This window comes from Pan paniscus, chromosome 1 (assembly GCF_029289425.2).
Source record: "Pan paniscus chromosome 1, NHGRI_mPanPan1-v2.0_pri, whole genome shotgun sequence".
In the NCBI taxonomy this organism is placed as follows: Eukaryota; Metazoa; Chordata; class Mammalia; order Primates; family Hominidae; genus Pan; species Pan paniscus.
In genome coordinates, this window is record NC_073249.2 from 132756787 (window position 1) to 132780490 (window position 23704).

Sequence of the window (23704 nt, forward strand, 5' to 3'; positions counted from 1 at the left end):
CTCACCTTGTAGAACCTACTAAGGTGACCAGTCACCCCCACCCTTGAAGCAGGGTGATTCAGACATTCAGCAATAGGTCTAAGGAAAAAGTCACTGGAGTCTGGGGAGCAGAAGCAGTAGCAAGGTGGGAGACCCCCGCAACTGTTAGATAAAAGCACCTTGGTAGCTTTTCAAAATTGGTAACATAGAACTGGGTAAGAACACGCTATAGAGGGATGATCAGGGCATTCCAGGCAATAATTGCTGGTTTATTTCTTAGAGTTTCTTCAGTTCTGAGTGGCTGCCCCTATTATCCACTTTCCTTCCCAAGGTATGTCCCTGGAAAGGATTTGCTGGAAAAAGGATGGTCTGAGACTGGACTGCCCATACTCACATATTAGGCCCCACATTCTCAGTAGAAAACTGAAATTGGAGGGGTTAAAATATCCTATCCACATAGCTTCTGGAGCAGGGCCAGAGCCAAGGAGGAAGCAGGCCCATCAGGAATGCGAGGTCATGCCTGCCAGGGCAGCTTATAGATTCAGCTCCCAGGGAAGCCAGACCCGGTCAGCAATGCCAAGGCAGAAGGGGAGCCAAACTGGGCACTGAGATATCATATGGTGGGCCAGAGGTCAGAAGCAAGTCAGGATGCTGAAGCCAGAGATGGAGCTTCAACAAAATGAGTCAGGAAGGACCTAACAGAAGTAGGGAAGGGCTGGGATGTCTGGGGAGTGGAATAGAGTTCGTTAAGATGCAGCTGGCAAACTGCCATGGCCCTTCTATGCATAATTAATACACTCCTTTCATATTCTGAAGCAAAGTCTTGAAGTATCAGTTTCTCACTGGGCTTGTAACATACGGGCCAGGGCATGCTGGGAATAGTAAAGCCTTGAGCCAAAGTGAAAGGGAGTCACCAGAGTCAGGGGCAAAGCTAGGGCAGAAGTGGCAACCCAAAGGAGGAGGTGGCAATAAGAGACCAAGATTAAACAAATGCATAGAAAATATAGCCCCATTTCACAAGTGTCAAAGTCAAAGCAACAACTAATACAGGAGATCAGCATAAGGGATCAGTGGCCTTGGCAAAGACCGGGGATAGGGTGAGATGGAGGATTGTGACATGCAAAGCTAAATCATCTGGGGAAGTCTATCTAGTAGAAGGTGAAGAAGAGCAAGAGATGACCAGGTGACTGAGCCCCAGGTAATAAGGCAGGCCGAGATGATGCAGAGAAAGCAAATATCAGCTTGATGGCAGAACATAGGATAGGACTCCCCTGAGTGAACTCAAGAGCCCAAAAGAAGCAAGTGGAAGGCAGCCACAGATGGGCATCCAGGGGCATTAGGGGGAACCACTGCCCAAACACACGAAAGCATCTGTGTCTTAGGTTTCAGCCTGTGAGCCAAAGACCATTTCCAGACCCCTACTGATTAGTAGGGGAGGGCTGTTGATGTTCTTCCCAAATGGAGTCTTCTCAGTCTTGGGACAGAAGGTGCAGGATTTCGATGGTTGAGCACCAACCATGAACAATGGAGATGAGATGAGAATTAACACAGAATCTAATGCAGAAAGACTCAGAGAGGAACCAAAGAACTCCTGAGGCTCAGTGAGAATTGTGCTAAATCATGGAAGAAAGAAATCAAGGGTTGCCATAGTCAGATGGCCATTCTACTGCCATCTCACTACAGCTACTGCCAATATGCTACTGCCAAGATTGTGAATAAGTTTGTTCTTTCTGGAGATCAATTTGGCATTATGTACGAAGAGTTATAAAAATATACCCAGCCTTTGACCCAAAATTTACACTTCTAGGGATCTCAACTAGGGAAATAGGATTGATGCAAGCTCGGTTTTAACAAGGATGCTCACCACTGTGTTACTTATACCCAAAGAACATTGGGAACAATACAAGCACTCAATAGCAGAGAACTTTTAACTGGCTAAAGTAAGGAACTTCTAGAAAATGAACTATTATGTGGCCACGTTAAATCATACTCTTGAATGGCATGGGAAAATGTTTATATTATAAAAAGCTAAGTGAAAAATGACAGAACAAACCAAAGTACATAGTGGTATACATGGAATAATTTCAATTTTGTGAAAAATTTACATATATCCACACAGGAGAAAACATTGACTGAAAGGAAAAATGCTGAGGTATTAATAGTCACTATCACGGATAGTGATATTATATATTATTTTAGAATTCTAACCAATTTTCTAAAATGAATCTTGTATTATTATAAGCAGAAAACATAAACATATTATGTAAAACCCAAGGGGAAATAGGGGAGGGAATGGAATTCATTACACTGAAGGGCTCTGCCTCCTCATGTGATATTTCATAATTATGCATGAGTACATGGTCTGCATGATGTCTAACATTGTTAGAGCACTGCATTTTCTGATTGCAGATGAAAACCAGATGCACAAGACCCCAAACCCTTTTTTTTTTTAACTTTTAAGTTCAGGAGTACATGTGCAGGTTTGTTATATAGGTAAATTTGTGTCACAGGGGTTTGTTTTACAGATTATTTCGTCACCCAGGTATTACGTCTACTACCTATTTATTTTTCCTGATCTTCTCCCTCCTCTCAACCTCCACCCTCCAATAGGCTCCTGTGTCTGTTGTTTTCCTCTATGTGTCCATGTGTTCTCATCATTTAGCTCCCACTTATAAGTGAGAACATGCAGGATTTGATTTTCTGTTCCTATGTTACTTTGCTAAGGATAATGGCCTTCAGCTCCATCCATGTTCCTGCAAAGGACATGATCTTGTTCTTTTTTATGGCTGCATAGTATTCTTGGTATATATGTACCACATTTTCTTTATCCAGATTACCGTTGATGGGCATTTAGGTTGATTCCATGTCTTTGCTATTGTGACTAGTGCTGCACATGAACATATGTGTGCATGTGTCTTTATGGTAGAACGATTTATATTCCTTTGGGTGTATACCCAGTAATGGAATTGCTGGGTTGAATGGTAGTTCTGTTTTTAGATCTTACAGAAATTGTCTTCCACAATGGCTGAACTAATTTACACTCCCACCAACAATGTACAAGTGTTTCTTTTTCTCCGCAACCTTGCCAGCATCTGTCATTTTTTTGACTTTTTAGTAATAGCCATTCTGACTGGTGTGAGATGGTATCTCATTGTGGTTTTGATTTGCATTTCTCTAGTGATCAGTGATGTTAAGCTTTTTTTCATATACTTATCGGCTGCATGTATATCTTTTTCTGAAATATCTGCTCATGTTCTTTGCCCACTTTTTAAGTGGGTTGTTGGTTTTTTTGCTGTAAATTTTCTTAAGTTCCTTATAGATGCTGGATATCAGACCTTTGTCAGATGCATAGTTTGCAAACATTTTCTTCCATTCTGTAGGTTCTGTTTACTCTATTGATAGTTTATTTTGCTGTATAGAAGCTCTTTAGTTTAATTTCCATTTGTCAAGTTTTGCTTTTGTTGCAATAGCTTTTGTCATCTTCGTCATGAAATCTTTTCCCTCTCCTATATCTAGAATGGTATTGCCTACGTTGTCTTCCAGGGTTTTCATAGTTTTGAGTTTTACATTTAAGTCTTTAATCCATCCTTAGTTGATTTTTGTATATGGTATAAGGAAGGGGTCCAGTTTCAATCTTCTGCATATGGCTAGCCAGTTATCCCAGAACCATTTATTTACTAGGGAGTCCTTTCCTCATTGCTTGTTTTTGTCAGTTTGCTTTGTCAAAGATCAGATGGTTGTAGGTGTGTGGCCTTTTTTCTCAGCAATCTGTTTGTTCCATTGGTCTATGGGTCTGTTTTTGTAACAGTTCCATGCTGTTTTGGTTTCTGCAGCCCTGTAGTATAGTTTGAAGTTGGCTAGTGTGATGCCTCCAGCATTCTTCTTTTTGCTTAGGATTGCCTTGCTTATTCAGGCTCTTTTTATGGTTCCATACGAAGTTTAAAATAGTTTTTTCTAGTTGTGAAGAACATTATCAGTAGTTTGATAAGAATAGCATTGAATCTATAAATCGCTTTAGGCAATATGGCCTTTTTAATGATTTTGATTCTTCTTATCCATGAGCATGAGATGTTTTTCCATTTGTCTGTGTCATCTCTGATTTCTTTGAGCAGTGTTTTGTAGTTCTCCTTGTAGAGACCTTTCACCTCCCTTGTTAGCTGTATTCTTAGGTATTTTATTATTTTTGTGGCAATTGTGAATGGAATTGCGTTCCTGATTTTGTTCTCAACTTGACTGTTGTTGGTGAATAGAAATGCTAGTAATTTTTGTATCTTGATTTTGTATCCTGAGACTGCTGAAATTATTTATCAGCTTAAGGAGCGTTCAGGTCAAGACTATGGAGTTTTCTAGGCATAGGATCATTTCAAGACTCCAAATCTTAACCTTACTTCTAAACTACAAAATCGTCTTAATTTTGTTGAGACGTAGTTACACTTGACCTGCACGCATAACACAGTAAAGCCAAATGAGACCCAAACTTGTGATAGTAAACACAAATAAGTGTTTATTACTTCATTATGTTCAATTATGGAGATGAAATTACATTAAATGAGATCAGTGTTATAATAATCTATGTGCCTTGATTTATAAAGCATGTCTGAGCTTCTGCAGCAGGTGAACTGGAAAAGGGGAAGCTACAGAGCTGAGGTAAGAAGGTCTGGCCAAGCAATAGTAAGGGAATTTCCAAGTGTTGATGTCTAAGAGGAGAGTGTACATTCAGAATCTCTGGATAGTTTCCAAGAAGTCCAATCTGATGGAATTCGGTAGTGGAGATGGTGGTTTCATGGCCTGGTTTTTTAATGTTTCAAGAACAGAGACACATTTACCTTAGTTAATGGGGGTGCAGAATTAGGAAGGTGGCATTGCAGGGGTACACAGGAGGTTGTAAGGAAGTCAGGAAACACTCAACAGCTGCACGGCTATGCCTCACAGAGACCAGAACATAATTTATAAGATAGAAGCTGCTTTAGAACACAATGCAGTTTGAGTTATCCTGTGGGCCCTCAGACACCAGCATCAGCTGCCTTAATGCTCTGCCACTTTTATGATGATGCAGCTGTTCTTGTCTCTGTTTGACTATTCCTGCCACTACCAGCCAACTTCCTTCATTTTTCTTTGTCTCATGGCCTCAGCTCACTAATGGCGCCTGCTATCACATGGTTTCTTTTTCTGTGTGTCTTTCCAATCTCTCTACCTACTACCAACAGCAAGTCCCCCATACCCCTACAAAGCATTCTATTTACACTCTCCAAGACAGAAGGTCCTATTAGTGCTATTGATTATTCTTTCCTTCATTAAGTAAAGCTTCCTTGCCAGATTACTCCATAGAACACTGACAGGCCTACAGACGAGCTGCTCTTGGACCAGATACCCAAATTTGATTGAATCAGCTGAGGATGGGATATAGGAGCTTGTGACCAGCTTTCTTCAGAGTCGCTATGGGCATTCCAAAATTGAAAGTGTAAGAAATCCCTCTGCAATACAGAGAGTCCATCAGATTTGAGGCAGGGCCCCTCCGGGGGTAAGAAAAAGGAAGGGATCTGTCTTTAGAGAAACGAAAGCTGGTTTGGTTGTCAGAATCGTAGTCTCAAAAGGGAAACTGAGCCAGAAGCCCCTCAGATAGACAGGGCAAACATGGCAGAAAATGGGAAAAGTCTACCATATAATGCACACTTGAATGTCCATGGCTCATCCCAGGCATAACAGATTTTAGGCTTGTGATGACGTGGCAAATGGTGGTAGACATTGGTAGATGGACTTCCTAAACACAAGCAAGTCTTGCTCAAGATTAGATCAGAACTAAGCCATTTTGAATCAACACATGGAATGCCTCTGGTCCTCTACAGAAACTCCGTAGAGACTTTTGCATTATGCAGGGAGGACACTTTTCCTCTCTGAAAAGTTCATTCTTCGGCCAACAGTGAGTCAGAAAATGCTTTCTGAACTTTTGACTTGGGAGCTTTGAAATTTAAACTTCCAACACAGATTCCTGTTCCATCTTGAAAGGGCATTTTAGTATTTAAATTTTTTTATCATGTGTATTAGTTTCCTGTGGCTGCTTTAACAAACTACCACAAACTTGCATCACTTAAAACAACAGAAATGGATTCTCTCACAGTTCTGGAGGCAAGGCAGGCCCATGCTGCCTCTGTAGTCCCTAGAGACGAATCCCTCGTTGCTTCTCCCTAGCTTCTGATGGTTGCCGGCAATCCTTGGTGTTCCTCGGCTTACAGGTACATTGCTCCAATTTCTACCTCTTCCTTTATACAGCTATCTTCCCCTTGTGTCTCTGTTTTCTCCTCTTGTACGGACAACAGTCACTGGATTAAGTCCCACCCTAATCCACTATGACCTCATTAGAACTAATTATATCTGCAAAGACCCTATTTCCAAACAAGCTCACATCCTAAAGTTCTGGGAAGACATGCATTTTATGGGGACATTATTTGATCCACTACAACATGTCCAATCTTTGGTCAAATTAATACTAGAACAAAAATTCTATGCTTTTCCTAGTCTCTGTTGGATGAGGTATATTCATTACTTGTATTTCTAAAATGGATACAGGTCACAGAGATGACTGGAATTGTGAAATCTCAAATCTTTGACCAGCTGCCCATCACTGGCAGAGTTCCAAGGAATCTAGGCAAAAGGGACAGACACCTAGTAAAAGAACACTGCTTATGACTACTTGGGAATTTGGCCCTAAACCCCACTGCCTGTCCCCACCCACCCTTGTTCTAGAGATTTGGGCTGAACCACTTGGCCTGTGTTCTACATACCTGAATGAAAGCAAGAAAATATCTTCTTGCAGATTCAGAGTCAAGACTTTATGATTTTCCATGGTGACAAGAGCTCAAAAATGACTCACCCAAATGAAAAACACCACAAGGGAAAGAAAAACTTGATCTCTCTACAGTGGGAAGCAGCAGACACAGAGGATAAAGGTGTGGGTTTTTTGAGTCAAGTCTGACATGAGTTCAGATCCCTGGTTTTGCCACTTACTAGCTGGGTGAACTTGTTCAAACTAATTAGTCTCTTTAAGTCTCAATTTCCTCATTAGAGCAATGGAGATCATAATATCTTCCTTATAGGTGATTGTGAAGAGTAAATAAGATAATCTATGTAAGACCTTACTACATAGGAAGCGCTAGTTATAATCATTACTAAGGCCTTGAACAACTGGCCTAAACTGCCCCTATCAGGCCTGTTGTCTCCTGGACCCTTCCCTGATTACCACTGGAACTGCCTAAAGCAGAAGGCTTTCCCCTGTGGGAGCCCCCTAAGACCCTCTCTCAACAGCCCATGAGAGCTAAGGTCTCCAAAGAGGGAAGGCAAAGAACACTGTGGTATCAGCTAGAGTTTCTAACTTACAGATGACAGACTGGCAGCTCTCAGGCCAGATTCCACCTCTCATGATTTTTATTTGGCCTGGATAATTTTAAAAATTTGGAATTTATTGTCCACATTAAAAAATTCAGAAATGTTCTATAAAAATCCAAATTTCTGGCTTAAAAAATTGAGAGACCAGGTAATACTGATTATAAGTTCTCCTATGACTAGAGGGCACATTTACTGTAATGTACAAATTGGCACACTTCTGAGAGTGAGAGAAGGGTCTATCAATAATTTTACCTGAACAATTAGTGTTAACTGAAACTGTCCAGGGCAAATTAGGAATGGTCATGTTACCCATGACTCCAGTGGTCTGGAGGTAAGTAGGAATGGATACTTCCTGCAGGAGGTCTTGTCTCTCTGTTTGTCTAGGGTTTTGAGTTTTGAGCTTCTATTTTAATACTTTGTCATATCATACCTAATACTTGGTCCTCCAACACCAGAATCCAACATCCCTGATCGGGGCTTCTATCATCATCTTCCTTCTCTAAGAAGGAAAAGGTATGGAGTGAGTTATCAAATCAGTAGTGCATATGCTGGACTTCATTCAGGTGCTCTCAGGGGTTCTGATAAGATTTCCAATAGGGCACAGACTACCTATACAATGTTGGCAACACTCTGTCATCATCCAGTGCCTATTAACTAGTCCTTGCTGCTCTTATAGAGCATATATCATTAGGATAATGTCACATGTGTCATAGATACATTGCAAGCTTTTCTTCTCCTTCTCCTTCTTCTTCTTGAGACAGGATCTCCCTCTGTCACCCAGGTTAGAGTGCAGTGGAACAATCACAGCTCACTGCAAGCTTGACCTCCCAAGCCAAACAATCCTCCTACTTCAGCTTCCCAAGTAGCTGGGACCACAGGCATGTGCCACTATGCTCAGCTAATTTTTTTTTTACTTCTGTAGAGACAGGGTCTCCCTATGTTGCCCAGGCTGGTCTCAAAATCCTGGGTTCAAGCAGTCCTCCCATTTTAGCCTCCCAAAGTACTGAGATTACAGGCATGAGCTACTGTGCCCAGCCAAGATTCTTTTTTTTTTGTTTTTTGAGACAAAGTCTCACCCTGTTGCCAGGCTGGAGTGTAGTGGCCTGATCTCGGCTCACTGCAACCTCTGCCTCCAGGGTTCAAGTGATTCTCCTGCCTCAGCCTCCCGGGTAGCTGAGACTACAGGCATGCACCACCACACCCAGCTAATTTTTGCATTTTTAGTAGAGACGGGGTTTCACAATGTTGGCCAGGATAATCTCCATCTCCTGACCTCGTGATTTGCCTGCCTCAGCCTCCCAAAGTGCTGGGATTACAGGTGTGAGCCACCATGCCCGGCCCAGCCAAGATTCTTGAAGTGTCTTCTGAATCATAAAAGGATTGGTTTGAGAGGATCATAAATCAATTCTTTGAAAATTCTTAATTTTCAAACAGCCTCCATCCAATGAATGAATTATGTTTTAAAAAGTTTGCTTCTAAGTCTAGCATAAAAAACCTGAAAAGTATATTCCTATAGGAGCAATGTGACTTCCCTATCCCACACACAAACATACACGAAGTAAAATAAAAAGTAAACCATAGAATATATAAAGATTAGTACTGTTGGGCAGGCGCGGTGGCTCACGCCTGTAATCCCAGCACTTTGAGAGGCCGAGGCGGGCGGATCACGAGGTCAGGAGATCGAGACCATCCTGGCTAACACGGTGAAACCCCGTCTCTACTAAAAATACAATAAATTAGCCGGGCGTGGTAGTGGGCGCCTGTAGTCCCAGCTACTCGGGAGGCTGAGGCAGGAGAATGGTGTGAACCTGGGAGGCGGAGCTTGCAGTGAGCCGAGAATCGCGCCACTGCACTCCAGCCTGGGAGACAGAGCGAGACTCTGTCTCAAAAAAAAAAAAAAAAAGATTAGTATTGTTAAATCTATTTCTGGTTTTGGTTAAATTGGAACTCTGTATTTATGTAAGAGAAAGTATCTTCTAAACAATTATTCTTAAGAAATTCTGACCCAAGTTCAGTAGAAGGGAGGTAACTTATGAAGGGGTTCTGGGGGCATTTTCTTTCTCTGCCCATTTGTATGTGCGAAGTGTTTATTCATGTAATATTTGTAGGGTAGATACAATCTGTGTAATAAATATCAAAGCTCTTCATTATCAAGAATATTTGATGAATACAGAAAATGTCATTCCTTGATTAAAATGGATTATTTAAAACATACAGAGAGGAATAGAACTAACTACCTAGAGCTGGTGGGTATGTCGGAGAGAGTCCTGCTTGAGGAGACAGGTGACCTTGCTTTGAGTTCAATCTCTTCTATTAACTTGTAGTGTAATTTTGAGTAAATAGTTCACCTTCCTTGAGATACAGGTTTCTTAGTAGCTGAATAAGGATGATAACAATAATTCATATTTCACAGACTTGTTTTGAAGACTGAGTTAATGTGTGTAGCAGAGCTTTGTGTACTGTGAAATGTTATAGAACCAAAAAAGAATAGAAAAGTAAGCTAATGCTTATTGAGCTCATATTATAAACCAAGCACAGTGATGGAATTAGTATTATTAACTAACCACCAATACCAATTGCAATGGCAGCAACAGTATCCCTAAAACTGCCACACTAACTCTTCCTCTCTTAGATACAAATGAAGAGACCAGGGCATCCCTTCAACTCTGAGCAGAAACGAATCAAACTCCTCCCACTGAAAATTCTTTACTTACAGAACACCAGGCTTGTAAACATCCTGCCTTCTCATTTTAATGACAGTATTACAATGGATGTGATGCCTTATCCTGGGCCACACCCCAGAGTAGGAGTGATATTGACTCATTGTGTGACTTGTGAATATTAGGAAGAAATGCCGCACTTAACAAGTTGGATAATGGCAATTTGCAGCCACAGGTGGACTAACATTTCTACAGGGAAGGGAAGAGGATGGTCTTGGATCCAACTAGAACCCATCAGTGCTGTTATTATTTAAGTCCTGTCATTTAAATAGTGTTGCCTTATGTGTTACTCTGCTAGGACTGCCATAACACAGTACTGCAGACTGGGAGGCTTAAACAACAGAAATTCATTTTCTTACAGTTCCGGAGGCTAGAAGTTTGACATCAAGGTGTCAGCATGGTTGGTTTCTTTTGAGGACTCTCTCAACTTGTAGATAGATGGCCATCTCTTCCTGTCTTCACATGGTCTTCCCTCTGTGTGTGTTGGCGTCCTAATCACCTCTTCTTGTAAAGACACTTGTCATTGGCTAGGGGCTGCATACACTAATGACCTCATTTTAATTGAAGTACCCCATTTGAAGCCCCTATGTCCAATATAGTCACATTCTGAGGTACTGGGTGTTAGGACTTTAACATATGAATTTGGTGGCGTGGGGGTGGCAAACACAGTTCAACCTATAACACATTGTTAGATAAATCAGTAGTCTACTTTGTTCTCAAGAAATTTTCCCTAAGCTGTGATCTTTATGTCCTTTGTCTTTTCCTCTTCCCCAAAGTCCTGTCCCCACTACCAAAAACCACCTTCAGTTTTTATAGCACTTCAAATACTGATTCATGAATACAACATTGTTATTGGCATCTGGCAGCTCCATTTCACTGACTTGGTGTTCAAGAAAAGCTGTGTAAATTAAAATGCCAGCTCTCTGTGAAACATCTTCACAGGGTCCTTCTGGAATCCACTGTCCCTTGACCCACATCCTATGCTTCTATTTTCTGACTCACAAAGCAACTCCAAGGTCTGGATAAGACCACTTGCCTACCGGTCTACTCATTTCCTTAGATTCTGGTTTTTTAGTAGGCTTGTTTTACCTTTTAGTCATTTTTCCCGAATGGAGCTCTTTTTCACCTCCTCTTGGTTCTTAGTCATTACCCAGGAGGAAGTTACTAGAAGTCAGATTGCCAAGCAGTATTGCCTTCATGGACTCACAGAAGAGATCTAAAGCATTTCTCACCTTGCAGCCAATTCAGGCTAACTCCTAAGCAAGGCAACTTACTGTCTTCAAGCCTTGTTTGCCATTCCATCTGTTCTCCACCCTGAATCTACTAAGCTGATGGTTTCAGTGATGTTATGTAACAGGTATTTCGTCAGTTTTTTGGCTAGTAGGATATATGGTTATGTCTGTGACCTCATATATTCTAGTACCATGTAGCTCCCAGACAAAATTTAATTGCATTCATGAGTATCCTAAACTAAATACGTCATCAAGAAGAATAAGGTAAAGGGTGTCAATCCATCAGTGACAATCAATATTTTTGAAGGTCTTTGAAGTGAAAGCATCTATAGACATTTCTAGATACCAATATTATAGAATTATTAACTCATAGTACTACTTTAACTTGTATTTGCCTTCTTCTAATTTAAACCACACATTGTCAGCTATTGAGATAATTTCAGAATAAAATCATTTAAATCCGGGTATCTAAATGGTTGGATGATAATAGTTCTTCTAATACTATAAAATGTAATCTTATCTTGAGTGAATTTAAAAACAGGTTTCTAAACCAAATATTTTCCAACTTTTACAAGCAGTCACTTCTCAATTCTCTGGCAAGCATGGCACAGGCAGCCACCCCTATATAAATATGTAGTTAGAAAGATAAACACTCACTGAAGTCACTAAGTCACTAGTGGTAGCATTGTTTCTCAGAGAGTTCAGCAGTACTTGCTCAGTGGGTAGATAAAGAAATATTAGCAATGTTTCCATTGGGCTCTACTCCTTCCTAAAGCCAGCCAGCCTTCTCCCTTAGAGAAAAGCCTTAATGTGTGCATGTGCGTGTGTGCGTGCGTGCGTGTGTGTGTGTGTTCCAGATGCCTGCGGACAACTTCCTACTTCAAGAGCAACCCAAGCTCCTCACTGGTTGTATGTTAAGCCATCCATTGTTTAGGGCCATAATTTTTAGTACAATAAGTCAGACCTCCAAAATAATAGGAGTAAATTTGTAGAACAAATTTCATATTTAAACATGTTAGTATAGCTCAAATATTTACTCATTAAACTAAGAATGATCAAGGCAAGTGCTTTCATTTAATTTCATAGATTTACAGAGATTTTAAAACATTAGTGTAGAAAGGGCCCTGGTCTTGGTTCCAGTCTAGTCAGGCCAATGACTAACTGTAAGCCCTGGGAAAGCTGGGCTGGGATTTCCTTATAAAATAAAAGAGAATGGATCGGGCGCAGTGGCTCACACCTGTAATTCCAGCACTTAGGGGGACCGAGATGGGCGGATCACAAGCTCAGGAGATCAAGACCATCCTGGCTAACACAGTGAAACCTGTCTCTACTAAACATACAAAAAATTAGCCGGCTGTGGTGGCATGCACCTGTAGTCCCAGCTACTCAGGAGGCTGAGGCAGGAGAATTGTTTGAACCCAGGAGGCAGAGATTGCAGTGAGCCGAGATCACGCCACTGCACTCCAGCCTGGGCAACAGACTGAGACTCTGTCTCAAAAAAAAAAATTAAGGAGAATGAAGTGAATAAGCTCTAAGATCCCTTTGATTCTGAAACTTATGAAATTTTATCAGAAAAACAGATCTCATTTTGTTATCTTACAGGTATTTTGTGAGGATCATAGAATACACAGGTTAAGGGGAGCAGTATTTGCTTTCTTATCTAGTCACCATTTGGTGAATCGATGAAAGAAAAAAACAATCGTGGAAAATGTTTACCCCTCTACTTTAAAGAAGGAAGAAAATAATTTAAGATTTTTTTTTTTTTTTTTAATTAGAGAACTTCTATTAGAATACTTACGAGGCCATGGGGATTTGTTCCCTTTCCCTTACTCTAAAACTTTGGCTGATTGGGTTGTTTAGGTTGTTTGGCATGATCCGAACTTTTATTACTGATGTAAGTATACCCTTGGTAGCATGGGCAGGGTCAGGCTGCTGTTATCTACTAACCTGCCCCTGAATGTCAGCAGGTTTGCCTGAGGACTCCCTGGACTGCTTCTCCTGCCTCTACGGCACAGGGTGATCTTGGACAAACACCCTAGCCAACACTGTAACTATCCTTTATTTGCCTGTTGAAAGCAGCAGAGGCAAATGACCAGAGGCTTCACTTTTACTTCTATGAAAAAATTGTGTTCCTTGGAAGAAGCGTTCTTCCTTAAGTTACTAAGGCCTCTAAACTAGCAGAGCCCAGAAACCCAAGAAAGGGAACCAAGCTATAAGTAGAACTTTATAATGTAAGATTCTTGAGTTACTTATGGCTCTTTCAGATAAAGATTTGGTGAAGTCATGAAACTTGTCATATGTTAGTATATTGGTTACAAGCAGCTAAAGTAAAATCTTTCTCAAACAATGTAATATAGTTCTCTTATCTGATTAAAACTCTCAAAATGTTAACAAATTAATCTTTTCAAAAGATAACTCTAATGTTTGGATATATTGTATTGTTATTTTCTTTAAATCTTTCATTTGTTGATGAATTCCAAGTACTTTTCCAGGGGCTGGAAACACAGTGGTGAACAAAGCAGGCAGAGTCCCTTCTTTCATAGAACTTAACATACCCATACTAGTAAGGGGACATTTAAAAAATCTGTAAATAAACCAATAAATCTATATCAAGTCAGTAGAGGGATAAGTGCAAAAATTAAAGCAGAGTAAGGAAGAAAGGGAGTATCAAAAAGGGGGATGCTGTTTTTATGGAGGAGTCAAGGAACATGTCAATAATCTGGACCATTTGAGGAGAGACCAGAAGGCAGCAAGGAAAAGGGAGCAAGGAACAAGTCACGTAGATGTATGGGAAAAGCCAATTCCAGGCAGAGGAAACAGCAAAGGCAAAAGTCCTGAGGCAAAAGGGACTTTGGGGTACCTGGGGAAGAGCAAGAAGGACAGAGACGCAGAGGTAGAATAAGAGGAGTCATTTCCTAATATCTTTTTCTAAGAGAAGTATGGTCAAACTTAACTTCATGTTAACGTCAATTTCCGTGAAGTCCAGCAGAAATTCTTCATTGAACTTCTTCTGTGTCTCAGCTTTTCATTTATAAAATGGGTATGATAGGCCAGGCACGGTGGCTCACGCCTGTAGTCCCAGCACTTTGGGGGGCCGAGACCATCCTAGCTAACACGGTGAAACCCCGCCTCTATTAAAAATACAATAAATTAGCCGGGCGTGGTGGTGGGCACCTATAGTCCCAGCTACTGGGAGGCTGAGGCAGGAGAATGGCGTGAACCCGGGAGGTGGAGCTTGCAGTAAGCCAAGATTGCACCACTGCACTCCAGCCTGGGTGACAGAGCAAGACTTCCTCTCAAAAAAAAAAAAAAAAATGGGTATGATAATAGCACTTCATAGGTTATTGTGAGGACTGAATAATTTATGAAATGTAAAGTATAATTAAAAGTGTATCACTAGCACAATAACTAGACATTTATAGTTTACTAGCACGGAGTAAAGTATAAATGGCTAGTTATTATTACTACCACCATAATCTTTTTATTCACAGTAGTATCAATAATTGCATTTTTAAGGCTAATATTATTTTTGGCACTGACCATTAATTATTAGGGGAGTTACCTTATACATATTACTAAGACATCAGGTAGGGTTATGGTATGTGATGGCTCAAGCACAGAGGTTTATATCATCAAAATCTTATAAGAAAGTTTAAAACACATTAAAAGTTGGAGTTCGAAATGTAGTAACTTAATTTGGACGTAACATGAGTATGATATCTTCATCTATATACTCAAATATTTCTTTATTTTTGTCAATCTTAGTTTCCTGTCCTTATGACAGCACAGAATTCTTGGATGTTGGTAATGTCTTTCACATTCATTTCCAGCATGAGGTCTGAATTGATTCCTTGTTTCTCAATTACACCCATCATGGAATCAAGATTAATAACCTGCTTGGTGAGTTTTGTCCACCTTGGAATCTGGAGGCTTTGTACTCACTGTGGCCTGTTAGACTCTGAGTCGTTCCTTTTACATGCCCCAGCAATGAGGTCAAGGACAGCCGCAGTCCAGGGAGTCCAAGGACTGCCTGCCTTGGGGCCACCCGTGCAGGCTTCCATTACTTCTTCCCCTCTCCCAGGCATTATTCATCATGGTTGAGGAGAATCTAAGGGTGGATTTAAAATTCCCTGATATATCCCCTGTGCTCAGAACAATGTCTGGCACATTAGAGGTATTCAGTGAATATTTGTGGAATCAATAAAAATACAACAGACATGATGGACAATGTGGGTCCCTCCTAAACAGACTGCTGTTGAAGTGTGGCAGAGAGGAAGAGCACCTGTCCACTCTGCTCCCCTGTGGGGCTGGGCTCCCACCTCCACCACCCACATGGAACATGCACACTTGTGATCAGTCCCTTCACCTCAGGGAACAGGATATCTGGGATAGGCTTTGCTTTAGACATGAGGTTTTTGTGACCATCATATTTGGTTCTACTAGATACAACCAAGTTGAGTGCAGTTTGTGATTTAAAAAAAAAATCACACTGGAAGAATTTTTACTTCTGGGCCTACCATTCATGCCCTCAACATCCCTCCAGAAAATTCTTAGTGGGGGCCCATTCTGTATTAGATACAGACCTAACTAATGTAGTACTGTGGAACTTTCAATCTAATTAGCATAAACACTGCCAAAAACCATGGCACCAAAACCATAAGTGCCACAAGAATAGTATCCTATGTACAATATGATGTCAAATAGGATGACTAATTTTCTTTCTTTTTTTTTTTTGAGATGGAGTTTCACTCTTGTTGCCCAGGCTAGAGTGCAATGGCACAATCTCAGCTCGCCACAACCTCTGCCTCCTGGGTTCAAGCGATTCTCTTGCCTCCGCCTCCCAAGAGCTGGGACTACAGGCATGCGCCACCACACCTGGCTAATTTTTTGTATTTTTACTAGAGATGGGGTTTCTCCATGCTGGTTAGGCTGGTCTTGAACTCCCGACCTCAAGTGATCCACCCACCTCGGCCTCCCAAAGTGCTGGGATTGCAGGCGTGAGCCACCGCGCCCGGTGGATGACTAATTTTCACTGGAGCGAACAGAAAGGCTTCAGAGCAGAGGCAGGATTCTCTATCATGGAAGGAATGAAAAATATTTCAATAAGCAGAGTGGATATGTGTTAATATATACTGTAATTATAAAATAACAATACCACATCATCTGTCATACATGCTTCATTATTAATGCACTATCCAGTTATGCCTTTGATTTCTTGTTTGTGTGTCTGTTAGTCCTCGTCCTCCAAAACCATGATCATGAGCCACTTTAGTGAAGAAATATTTATAGGTAAAAAACCTAGTTGGCTTATAAGATGATTCAGGGCACATGCTGAGTCAGTGTCAGAGGATTTGGTGGAGATATTGCCCCTTATTTTTTAGTTTCTTTGCCAAACACAGCCATTTATCCCACTTAGCAGATGTTTGACATTCACCCTTTCTCAGTTAATAATCATATTTACTTATAAAAATGACCCAGGTGTGGTAGCTCATGCCTCTAATCCCAGCACTTTGGGAGGATGAGGCAGGAGGATCCCTTGAGGCCAGGAGTTTGAGACCAGCCTGGGCAACATGGCGAAGACTCCATCTCTACAAAACATAAAAATAAACAACAGAGCTGGATGTGGTGACACGAGCCTGTAGTCCCAGCTACTCAGGAGGCTGAGATGAGAGTATTCCTTCAGTCCAGGAGTTCAAGGCTTCAGTGAGCTATGACTGTGCCACTGCACTCCAGCCTGAGCACAGAGCAAGGCCCTCTCTCTAAAACAAAACAAAACAAAACAAAAACATCTTCCTTTGACAATGTTTTCAAATATATTTCTCCTAACGAAGAAGGGTGAAGAATATGACAGATATTTAATCTTTTTGAAAAATATTTAAAGGGAAGATGCCATTAAGTGATTTTTCCAAATTCCCTTTCCATAATTTTACCCATTAATCAGCTAATATTCATGGAGTGCTTATGTGTCAGCACAGGTGACAGGAAAGGTATTCTTAGTAGAGTTGGTAAGTGTTACTAATATATATTATATATAAATGCAGTGTTTTGTTTTCCTCCAAACATGATATGATGTGTGATCCAACATCTAGATAAATGTTTTATTTTGGTTGCGGCTTCCTCCACCGTGTTGATCAGTCCCATGACTCAAGGAGCACTTAATGGTAAGAAGCAGGTAGCGTGGTTAGGGGACATGCAATCAACTAGCATCTACTGAGCACCTGCCATGTGTCGGGGACTGTATAATAGCTGATGTTTTGAGTAATTTATTTGGTTTGCTGAAAGTGACAATCAGTTGAAGACAGAAAAGAGTGGGGGGAGTTTTAAAGTTAAGCACAAAACGTACTTTTGTTTTGAATGGGAGAAGAAGGGTGGAGGAAGACGGCCGACAAAACAAGTTGAACACCTGAGTCTTGACTGGAAGGAATTCAAAGTGCCCACCTGAGAAATGTCTAATTAAACAAGGACAGAGAACCTGCTCCCTGCAGGAGGGTACAAAAAGTCACTTTTCCTCTAAGTCGCTCTGCCCGCCCTGCTGCAAGTCAAAAGGGCGACCGACGCGGCCGCGGTTGGGACAACTTCAGGCCGGGCGCAGCTGACCGCCGCGTTCTGCGCGCGAGCGAGCAGCCGCCCCAACCTGCCGCGGTCGCCTGCCCCAACCTGCCGCGGTCGCCGACCCCGCCCCCCGGGAGCGCGGGCCAGGCCAATGGGCTGGGCTCCAAGGGGCGGGGCAGGCGGCCGGCGCAGCCGTGGCGGTAGCTGCAAAGGCGGCGGCCGCTGTGGTGGTGGTGGTGTCTGTGGCTGCGGCTGCCACTTGGCCGGGCGTCTGCGGGCCGTGGGGGATGGGGGCGGCGAGCTCCAGCCCTCGGCGGTGGCGGCGGCCGTAGGTGTGGGGCGGCCGTCCGCGTCCGGGACGCGGGATGGAGCGCCGTGGTGAGTGTGAGGAGGTGGCGCTCGCTTCGGCCGCGGCGGTGGTGGCTCCGGGCTGGGGTCGCCCGCGCGGGCGCCGGCTAGTTGCCGTCCAGGGTCCGGCAGGGGCTAGGGGCGCGCCCAGCGAGGCAGGCGCGGACGAGCGGGAGGACGCGGGCGGGCGCTGCGGGTACGCCGCGGACCCCGGGTGCGCGCTCTGAGTTGTGTGACGCCGGCGGGCAGCAGGGGAGAAGCTGGCCGGGTGGACTTTCCTCCCCTTACAGGACTCCCCGAGCGTGTCTCAGCCCCGCTCCCTTTGCTAGCCACCAGCACTCATCGCCTCACTGCGGAATTCAGGGGCTCCTTTACCCTTACCCCATTGGTTTTCTTCACCGGGTCTCAAGTCCGTCTTTCTTACTGGGGATGCTTTTTGGAAGTTTGGTGACGTTTTCTGAAATTTCAGTCTGACACATGCAAAGGCTGAGTAAAACAGACATCTCATGTTCCATATTTACTTTTTCTTATTGCACTTCACCTCACCTAGACCCTGGCTATTTATTACTTTGGGGGAGGGAGATCTAAGGTTGTAAAACACCGTCTTGCGCATTCTCACCGTGTGCCCCTTCTGGAGCGTCTCTGTCGTTCCCTCCCACCCTACTCCTCCCCTTCTCTCTCCCCACTCATTACTGCCTGGTCTCGCCCTTCCACCTTTTCCCAGCCATGGCTCTAGGGCAAGTCGTGTGCTCTGCAAAATAGGAAGGGACAAGCTGGGAGATTGCACCTACCACCTGGAGAGCGGACCCCTGTGCGTTTGTTTCACTAGGTGTCCCAGGACCCGGTCTGTGATAGAAACCTGGTGTTCCCAGGGAGGAGCTTGCCTTGGTTTAAACAGAGCAGCCAAGGACGTTCCTCCCTTGTCTTTCAGCCCCTCTGATTTGTCCGAGTTTATCTCACCTTTTCACCACCACCACCCCTCTTTAAAAACCAAGGGTGGCGTTCCACATTGTTTTTTTTGGATCTTTGACATCCTCTGTTTTCTAAAGATGGATCTTTTTTGGGCGGGGGATGGAGGGGTTGGCGGGGGGAAGGGGAATGTTAGGAGATGTTTTATGAAAGTTCTAAGTACCTTTTTGTTCTACATTTACCTTTTTCTTTATTAATCTTTGGGAATTAGCTTCGCTTCCTCCTCATTCAGTTTGGGAGAGGAGATTCCCCTTTCAAGAAAAATACTTCAAAATTAGATATGAAAGTGAATATTCAGAATGAGTGAATCACAACAAAACTATGGGAGTCTTGGAGATTAGGTCCCTTTCTGTAGTGATTTCTTTACGCAGTTTGCCAGAAATGCTTATTTCAAAATGCCTCCTTGTTACAGGAACTGTGTAAGTAAGCAACCCTGATGCTTAAGCTTCATGAGCTTTACAGTATGTATACAGTTCTTGTCTGATGATTCTGAGAAGAGTTTAAGAGTGAACTTGAAGAAAATAGAATAGGCCTGAGTAGAAAATGTTTTAGTCCCCAATTTGGCAGGAAATAGAACTTTGGCTGAGATGTAGAAAAGCGCTGCCCAAGAATGTATAGTGGTTGGTCATTACTGCTCCCCTTACCTCCTTAAAATAGAATATCTACCTCAGTTGTAAGCACCTTCATTTCCTCACATGTAAAGGCTCTTGACCTAGGGACATGGGCTTTTATAGCCACTGCTCTTGGTCCCGGGGGTTAGTATAACCACACTGAACAAAGTTCATGCCCAGAAGTCACCCTAAAGAATTTTCATTCTCGTATCACTTATTCATTCAGCATTCACTAAGAAAATTTAGTCTGATCCCATTTTGTGGTAGACAGTCCTGTAGAACCTTTGCATCTTTGGTAGCAATAGACAATATTGATGGGGCCCAAGGTATAATATCGTGAGTTTCCCAAGTATGTTGAATATCCTATGGGAAAGTAAAGGGATGCTTTATTTTTAGTGGAGGAAATGAAAGGCTTCTCGCAATTTCCCCCACACCTACACCGCCACTGCATTCCTAGGCAACGAAATTCTTTTGTCATTTAAGATTAGGTTCATATTCTCTAGAATTTTATGTAAATGGAATCATACCAAAGATATACAGTGTGTGTGTGCCTGGCTTCTTTCATTTAGCTTAATGCTTTTGAGATTCATCTATGATTTTTTCCGATGTCATGGATATGTAATGTTAAATAGTATTCCATCGTAAGGCTGTACCACAGTTTGTTTATCTGTTGATGGAGTTTGGGTTGTTTTGTTTTTGACTATCATGAAAAAAATTGCTATGCATTTGTATACAAGTTTAGGGGTGAATATATGTTTTCATTTCTTTTGGATGCATACAAAAGGAGAATTACTGGGTTGTATGTTAAATGTACATTTCCTGTGTAAGAAACTGCCAGGCTGTTTCACAAAGTGATTGTATACCTTGCATATAGAAGCATGTATTACAGTTACAGTTGCCCTACATCCTCACCAACACTTAGTAGTTCAGTCTAGCTGAAATTAAAATTTCTTCTGACTATTCAGTGGTATCTCATAGAAGTTGAAATTTGCATTTCCCTGATACTAATGGTATTGAGCAATATTTCATGTGCTTATTGCCCAGTTGTGTATCTTCTTTTGTGCAGCATATGTTCACTTCATTACTCATTATTTTATTGGATTGTTGTTTTATTTTTATTGAATTGTAAGAGTTCCTGATATATTTGGTTACAAATCCTTTGTCAGATATTTTCTCCCAATTTGTGGCTTGCATTTTATTTCAACACTGTCTCTCAAAGAGCAGAAGTTTTAAATTTTTTTGTTCAATTGTTTGTTGTTAGTGTATAGAAAGAAAATTGATTATAGTGTATTAACTTTGTATTCTGTGACCTTGCTATATTCATTTATTAGATGTAGTAGCTTATAGGCTTCTTAAGATTTTTTTTTAAGTCCCCAACCCACCATCTCTGAGTATTTTACTTCTTTCTTTTTAAATGTGAATGCATTTTATTTCTTTCTCTTGTCTTACTGTACTGGCTAAGACCCTCAGTAACAATATTAATCCTGATCTTAAGGAGAAAACCTGTCGGTTTTTTTGTAGATGCCTTTTATCAGATAGAAGAAATTATCTTCTATTCCTACGTTGTTGACTGTTTTAATCATGAATGGCCATGGAATTTAGTCAGATGCTTTTTCTGCATCTTTTGAGATGATCACATGGTTTTTCTCTAGTGAATGTTAAACTAAGCTTGCATTCCTTGGACAGACCCTTCTTGGGCATTATGTATTATCCTTTTTATATATTGTTGGATTTGACTTGCTAATACTGTGTTAAGAAATTTGTTTTTTGTGTGTGTTTTTGGTTTTTTTTTGTTGTTTTTTTTTTTTTTTTGGTAATGTCTTTGTCTGGTTTTGGTATCAGGGTAATGCTGGCCTCATAGAATGAGTTGGGAAGTGTTCTTGTCTCCTGTATTTTCCAAGAGTTTGTATAGGATTATTTTATCTGGTTCAGTGAATTTTATCAGTGAAGCTCATGTAGATGTAGTTTTCTTTGTGGGAAATTTTAAATAATGAATTCAGTTATTTAATACATGTAGTGCTATTAACATTTTCTGTTTCTTGTGTCAGGGTTAGTAATCTGTGTCTTTCAAAGAATTTTTCCATTTCATCTGAGTTGTTAAGTTTATTGGCAAAGTTTTTTTGTAACATTCCCTTGTATCCTTTTATCCTTGTGTCTGTAAGGTCTGTACTGATGTCGTTTCTTCCATTCATATTAGTGATTTGTGTTTTCTCTATTTCTTGATCAGCCTAGCTAGATATTTATCAATTTAATCTTTTCAAAGAACCAGCTTTTGGTTATATTGATTTTTTTCTGTTTTCTGTTTTCTAAATCATTGATTTCTGTTCTTATCATTATTTACTTCCTTTTGCTTACTTTGGGTATAATTTGCTCTTTGTTTTCTAGCTTCTTAAAGTGGAAGCTTAGATATTGACTTTAGACCCTTCTCTTTTACAATAAAGCATCTAAAACTGTGTATTTTATCTAACCATGACTTTACTTTGTAATCTCCACATTTTGAAATGGGTTTTCATTTTCATTCAGTTCAAAATATATTAAAATTTCCCTTGTGGAAATTTGACCCATTGGTTATTTTAAAGTTATATTTTATAATTTACAAATATTTGGGGATTTCCTGGCTATCTTTCTGTTACTAGTTTCAAATTTAATTTTGTTTTGATCAGAGGACATACACTGTGTGATTTCAGTCCTCTTAAGTTCATTGGGACTTCTTTTTATCCCATATATGGCCTATCTTATGAATATTCCATATACATTTGAAATGAATGCATATTCTGCTGTTTTTTGGTGGAATTTTCTGTAAATGTCTATCAGGTCAAGTTGATTGATAGTGCTATTCAAGTATTCTATGTCCTTAATGATCCTTAATGATTTTCTGTTATTCTATCAATTACTGAGAGAAGAGTGCTGAAATCTTAACTGTCATTGGGGATTTGTCTATTTTTTCCATACATTTCTCTCAGTTTTTTTCTCATACTCTGGACCTCTATTTTTGGTACAGATACCTTCAGGATTGTTGTCATTATGATGAAATGACTCTCTTATCATTATGAAATGTTGCTTTTTATCCTTGGTAAAATTCTTTGATACCTATATTATAGAGCTACTTTGGCTTTCTTATGATTAATATTTGCATGGTGTGTCTTTTTCTGTTGTTTTACTTTCCATATATCTGTGTCATTATATTTCAAGTCTGTGTTTTAATAGGAAAAATATAGTTGGGTCTTACTTTTTTACTCACTCTGAGAATCTCTGCCTTTTTATTGGGCTGTTTAGATTATTTATATTTAATGTAATTATTGGTATGATTGGGTTTAAGTCTGTTACTTTGCTGTTTGTTTTTCTATTTGTTCCATTTGTTGTTTCCTTTTTCTTCTTGTCCTGCCTTTTTTTTTTCTTTTTTTTGATTTTTTGAAATTCTATTTATGCCCACTATTGGCTTAATTAACTTTATCTCTGGAGATTTTAGTATATATTTTTAACTTACAGTATACCTTCAAATAGTATTACACTACTTTACCTATAATGTAAGAACCTTACTGTATACTTTCATTTCCTCCTCCTTTACGCTATTGTCACTGATTTTGCTTCTGTATATGTTATAAATGCCACAACATATTGTTACTACTTTGTTTTAAACATCAGCTTTTAAAAAATTATAAAATGTGCCTGTTTTGAAGCTTTGTTGGGGTGTGGCTAGAGTATAGTTTTCACTAAAGCTAGGTTAGATGTACTATGAGGCATGCCCTGGGGTCTCCCTGGGGTGTTCAGTAGGTCTCTCTACTCTGGCTGATGAAAATGTGGAGTTCTTCCAGCCCTGTGGGAAACCTGGGAATTGTCCATCTATAGCTTTCTGGAAATTATTTGCCAATCCTTGTTGTGTTTTGCTGTATACATGTGCATCTTGGTG

General features: G+C 40.9%; 1 protein-coding gene across 3 annotated transcripts in view; it reads left to right on the forward strand.

Moving 5' to 3' along the window:
• Nucleotides 1-23704, forward strand: part of ARHGAP29 (Rho GTPase activating protein 29) — a 124550-nt gene that overhangs the window by 9552 nt on the left and 91294 nt on the right. The window contains exon 1 of one of the 3 annotated variants that reach the window (XM_055115882.3): nt 18039-18244. The exons of the other annotated variants lie outside the window; for them this stretch is intronic. Within the exon in view, the coding sequence (XP_054971857.1) occupies nt 18232-18244 (13 nt within the window). The 5' untranslated portion in view covers nt 18039-18231. Of the gene's footprint in view, nt 1-18038; nt 18245-23704 lie in introns of those variants that run through there. 3 annotated transcript variants of the gene reach the window in all.